General features: G+C 36.7%; 1 protein-coding gene across 9 annotated transcripts in view; it reads left to right on the top strand.

The window, feature by feature from the left end:
• Positions 1 to 613: 613 nt before the first annotated feature.
• Positions 614 to 6,000, top strand: part of EPS15 (epidermal growth factor receptor pathway substrate 15) — a 60,976-nt gene continuing 55,589 nt past the window's right edge. For all 9 annotated transcript variants that reach the window (XM_048062062.2, XM_048062057.2, XM_048062061.2 and 6 more), the window contains exon 1: positions 614 to 682. In XM_048062062.2, coding sequence (XP_047918019.1) covers positions 629 to 682 — 54 coding nt within the window. In that variant the 5' untranslated portion in view covers positions 614 to 628. The remainder of the gene's footprint in view (positions 683 to 6,000) is intronic.

Here is a 6,000-nt window from a genome sequence, read left to right as displayed (position 1 = left end):
ATACAAATATGCAGAAGGCAGCAGCATCTGATCCCCAAATGAAGTGAGACCTAGGCTCACAGCAGCATCTTCTGCAGCTTCACAAACTTTGTATCAGCAGGAAGAAAACCCAGGTTCAAAGATCAGGGGAAAGCCCTAGCCCACCCTGTCTAGGTTTCCACCCCTAGTATTATGATAACTAGACTAAAACAACCACTCACACCAATTAAACAACTCCAGGTCAGGTAATTTCTGATCTGCAAGTCACTGAAGATTTGGAAAGTACATTGGGGCAGTCTCACTCCACGGTTATCTACTCCTACCATCTTCCATAACTGTCGCTACTGCTGGAGATGGGATACTGGTGATTTGGACATTTGTTCTGAGATACTATTTCTGTTGTTAAATAATATTCTTATTTTCACAGTTAGTTAAGGGACTCTATGGATAACTTTCCAAGGAGGGTTCTTTTTTTGTTTGTTTGTCTTGTCCAGTAAAAGAGTGGAATTTCTGTGGGGATGTTTAATGATACTATAGCCTAATTTTACATTTTAATTGTAGAACTTTATTTTGTGCATTTTCTAACGTTTCCCGTTTCAAAGACATTCACTGAAGCTGAAGTTACTCAGAACTGCTGAAATAAACCCAGATGCTGTGGACTGAAACAAGAGGAATCTCACTCAGCTGGTGGGCAGCAGCACAGGTAGGGGAGATGTGGCGGCTCTGTAAATCAGTTGGAAAGCCAGGAACTGGATGAAAATCCAGGCCTAGTTTCATTTATTTGCTTCCAAGTTTCAAAAGTTCAGTTTGTTCTAATCATAATTCTCCATGCCCTAATAAACTATCTGATCTGTATAGTAATTGCTGCATAACTTCTAAGCCAATGCTAGAATAACTTTAATATTATAATCTGTAAATGCTACTGAAGTTAACCGAAATCTCTGGATGATTGTCAGAAAATGGGGAGGTACAGCATTTGCTTTCTGTTGCCCAAGGGAGGTAATTTTTGAAAATATAGTTGTGAGGAATATACTAACAAGCAAGTCTAACTATAAAGCAGTTTGAAGCATACAGAGAGTCGATAATTTCCATAGCAGAAGTTGAAGTTGGTGAAGTTTAGTACTTAAAAGTTTCTTACAGTTGTGTATTAACTTGAGGTATAAACAATGAATAGTGTGCTTTAATTTACTGGCCAGGCTTGCAGTATAGTTTGTAGTTTAGCAGCATTAAGTCTTTTGAAATAAGATATGAAAAAATGAGAGCATGACTTCAGTCGGGTGTTTCCAGCTCAGGCCGAACAGGCCAAAAGTTGTTCGTACTTGTGCTTTCCATTGGTGTTGATGTGGTTACGTGTACATAATGAAGAACAAAATTTATCCCACTGACTTAAAGATTAAAGCATGTAAATAGCCAAAGTTAAGCTCTGGTATTCATATTGCATAAGAAAAGAGGAGGATCTAAGCTTTTTGTTAGTATTACACTTTCTGGTTTATGCTGACTAGTTCTAATTACACTGTTCCTAGTTGGCAGCTAGAGAAAAGATGCAGTTCTGAATACAGCAAAATCAGTAGCAACTGAACTGTTTGTTTTATCAATGTTACAGATTTTAGTTTACATATCTGACAATTTTAGACAAAACAAAATCCAACCCACAGTTTCCTTTATCCAAGTCTCATTTACATATTGATAACATTAGCCTGTTCTGTGTGTAAAATGTCATGTCTACTTGGCTTTACACTTCTGGATGGGAATTTAATCTGTTAAATATCAAGAGTGATGTCTCATACATTTAATTACTGCAGTCTTTGCTTTAAATTTACTCATTGCACTGAATTTCTAAAACAAGAGGAGGACGGTGTTATTTTTCTTGCAGGTAGTGGACCAGTCTTACCCTGAGTATATCTCTTGGCTGTAGAATTAACTCAATTTACAATTCCTTTGCATTTTTTTTAATCTTGAATCCCATTATGCCCACAAATCCTTAATTCTAGCATTATAGTACTTTGAAGATTTCTGAGGATAGTGCGACGTTGGCTGTTACAGTGCTTGTGTGAAGCATAGGTAGTACTCCACCGAGCAGCTGATCTAAGTAGCGTTTGGCTGACTCGAGTGATGGCTGTCATTTCTCTTCCTGGTAGCAATATGCACATAGTCTGTACAGTGAATGCTCAGACTAATTGCTTTTCAGAAATGATTGATTTTTGTCATGCACAGGAAACTCTGCCGTATGCAATATGCCACTTTCTGTGGCTTTTGACTGTACTGTGCCAGGGTTCATGATGTTAAGAAATTCAGACAACTAGATAGAGTTTGGGGCAATGGACAGATTAATAGACAGATATGTATGTAGATAGATGTGTGTGTCCTCAGAAAGAAATTCCAGATGGAAAAAATTGGCATATCCGGGCAAATCAAGACATATGGTAGCTTTAAATCAAGTTCACTTTACAGTGGAGTTATTGCCTAAGACATAATAATGCCTGCAGGAACAGTGCTTCCATCCACTAAGGCAAGCTGGGAACCAAGTGTTTGGCAGGGGGTCCTGTGCAAGTATTACAAGCTGGGGAGAACTTTCTGGTAACTCTTTCTGTATTAGACTGTTTAAATGGGAAATCATTAGACTTCATATTCCAGGCACTTTAACTTTTTTGTTTGTGCTTAAGGCCTGCCAACCAAAGCATAAGTTTAAAGAGAACTTTGGTTTCTGAACTTTCAGTATTCATTTACATTATATTTTCAAGCTTTCCTTGGCAACCTTGAAGGTCAGAAAGGTCCTATGTTTTGCTGGTTTTTTTTGTTGTTGCTGTTGTGTTTGTTTTCCTAATTAAAGCTCAAATAACCCATGCAAGCTCTTAACTCCAGGGACTGGAGCTTTATTAGAAAATAAACAAAAAAGTCAACAAAACAACAAAAAAATGGAAAATACAAAATCTTGGTAGCTGGTAAAGCTGAATTTGTTTTCTAGAGCATGCCAAATCTGAGCAAAATAAGTAGAAAGGTAGAAAATGAGCCAAGAGCATCTTCCAAGCAGATAGGCCTTATTTGTCTAAAAGTGGGACAAGGAAAACTTTTATCCCACTTAACTATTACTTTTGGATGGCATTTGAGCAAGCCTTGTGTGTTTGGCAGCTCATCTGTTGAACCACCTGTTTCAAATTATGCCTCCTCAGAGGGCACTTTGCATCCAGGGACACAGTTCCCCAGAACACAAGAAATTTGAATTGGATTTGCAGTCTAGCTCTCTGTAAACATGGATATGCAATCATACATCCAAATAAATTCTGTTCATTTTGGACAGATGGAAGCATTCATATAGCTGGAGAAACCTGAGAAAGGATGTAAGTGGAGAGCCTTAGGCCATTTTCACTGTTTTGTGTCCCTCGTACAGTGCTCAGGCAGTGCAAAATAAGCGAAAATCTCGTACAGTGCTCAGGCAGTGCAGAATAAGAGAAAATCACCCAATGTCCCCAGGTAGGAAATTTCTCTTGTAGATCGGAAAGTTCTTAATGGACTAGGAGCTGATATAGTAACCAGTTTTACAGCCCATTTAAACAGTGTCTTAAAGAAATTAGAGGGTAGAGAAAGTGGAATTTGGATCCCTCCATTGATGAATTATCTCCAACCCCAGCACAGTGCGAGGGATGAACTGGGTAGTGAATCAGAAAGCTATAACCAACTCTCTGAGAGCCTTTGTTGTGCCAGTATATCTTGGCCAGGAAAGAGGATTTGATCCATAAACTTTAGTGGTACATTAGGTAAATTTTGTATTATTTATGGCATACTAGTGGCACTTAACTTTTTCATATGCTATCTGCTTTGAACATACTTTCTTTTTGTCCTAACATACTGCTTGTTCAACCCTTCCGTATTCCTTCCTTTCCCCAGAATGCTGACTCAATTCATTTTACTCTTTCAGCCAGCTTGCAATTTTAGGCATTTCCTTGTCCAGTTTCCAGTGGAACACCGTGCTTCCCCCTCAGCAGCACTGGGCAGCTCTGTTGTGGCTGCACAGTAACCTAGACCATAATCTCTTCACGGAATACGCTGAAACTAAGGATTTGAGTAGCAGATGTGTACAAGAGAAAGAAATTTTGCTCATATAATGTAGTGATGGAAGAAATGGTAAATCTAGAACCAGCTAGGAGACTTGAGGGATAAATGTCATTTTGTCTAGGTTCTCTTTCTAGACTATTATATTTCTACAGATTGATTGCATTATCAGCAAAGTTTGAGTATTCTGGTGATGAGGATCAGACTTAAGTAATATAGTTTATAATAAATCATGAAAAGAGCCTTGACCAAATGGTGAATCCATTAAATTGTTTGGGCAGATCTTATTCAATGTGATGTACATGAAGAGTCTCATTATGACATCAGATAGAGTGAAGTACTTGAAAATATTTATTTCCGCTAAAATTAGCACACATTGTTCATTTAATCAAATAAGTGCATGTGTGCAACTTATATATCTACAATTTTAGGAATTTTACTTTTTGTAATGTATTACATTTGATCATCTGATAAAATAGGTCCTTACATTACATTGCTTATCCAAGTATTAAGTATTATTTTTTATTATTTTGTATTATTTGTTTATTTTTTATTATTTGTATTATTTTTTATTATTTGTATTATTTTTTAAATTAGCAGTCCCAAAAAAGTTACAGGAATTGATGAATGTTATTTCAGCAATGTTACAAAATTGAGAGACCTGAGAGAAAAAAAAAAAAGTTTAATTAAAAATGTGCCTTTTTGGATCTTGTTAGTAGAATAAATGCTTTTCTCATATGAACGATTTGTTAAGTTGCTTCAGAGCTACATGGGTAGGAGACAAAACTACTGATAAGTAAAAAAGTCAGATATGTAATAATGGTAAAGGGGAAAGAGAAAGACAGAGATTCTTTGCTGTTCTTAGAACCTGCCAAGGGTGTGTTTTGGACAAGAGAAATCTTTTAGACTAACGCAATCTGGCTGGCTTTCATCTGTGCCACTTGTTATATAGGCCAAGCCCCCTGTCCTGCCTTGAACACATTTCTTGAAGTAGAAGTTGGATTAAAAAATAACTCTGTTACCTGACTGGAAATGTACCTGTCGAGTGACTTAGAAACCCAAGCGGGCAGTCCAAGCTTTGGTGCTTTTGTCACAAACTTTTATCATTTAGACTTAGATATCTTGTGTACCTGAGAATCACAACTACAAAAATAAGGAGACTTGAAAAGCAAAAATAAACACCAGGCACTTATATTTATAAATGCAGCAATATAGGTTTTCTTGACCTTGATCTGTATCAGGTACTTGTATGGTTCTTATTTTTGAGCTGATATTTATGTCACCTGGCTAATAGATCTGTTCTGTAGTCCTGCTCAGGAGACCCCCAGCTAATTTCTAGCCTTGGACTTATTCCCTGCTTAGAAGAATTGAAAATAAATTAAGTAACTCATATATTCATTTTAAGTAGCCCTACTGATGCTTTTTTTCTCCTGCTTTTCTGTATATATGTAATTTACCATCATCTAGAGCTATCACAAGGAAACGATACAGAAGCTCATTCAATCATTTTTTTACAAATATTTCTGTAAGTAAATTCACTAGGGTAAACTTGATTTGAACAGGAACTAATTATCTCTCTCCAGTAAACAGGAAGAGACTGACATTCAAAAGTGTTTCAGCCTTGGATGTAATTTGAATGCCTTTTGAATCATGGGGATTCTTTTAGCAAGGCACATCCTCTGTTTCTGCAGAACTTTCATAGTTATCTGATCTTATCTAGCTTACATGGCTTCTTCCTCTGTTTTATACTGAAAACCTCATTACTTTCCTCTTTTGGGCCTCAGTGGTCTTTGTATCATTTTCATATCTGTTTGTTCTGTGAGCATTTTGGTTTTCCTTTTAAGAAGGACAAATTTGTCATGTTTACAGAAATTAAACTGACACAGGAATCTGAAAATCTGACTGGTTTTATACTTGTAACATCATCAGTACCTTTGAGAAATCTGATACAGATTTGTATGTATAAATATA

This window comes from Anser cygnoides, chromosome 8 (genome assembly GCF_040182565.1).
Source record: "Anser cygnoides isolate HZ-2024a breed goose chromosome 8, Taihu_goose_T2T_genome, whole genome shotgun sequence".
Taxonomy (NCBI): Eukaryota; Metazoa; Chordata; class Aves; order Anseriformes; family Anatidae; genus Anser; species Anser cygnoides.
Note: the sequence above shows the minus strand (reverse complement) of the source record. Positions and strands in the feature narration are given on the sequence as shown.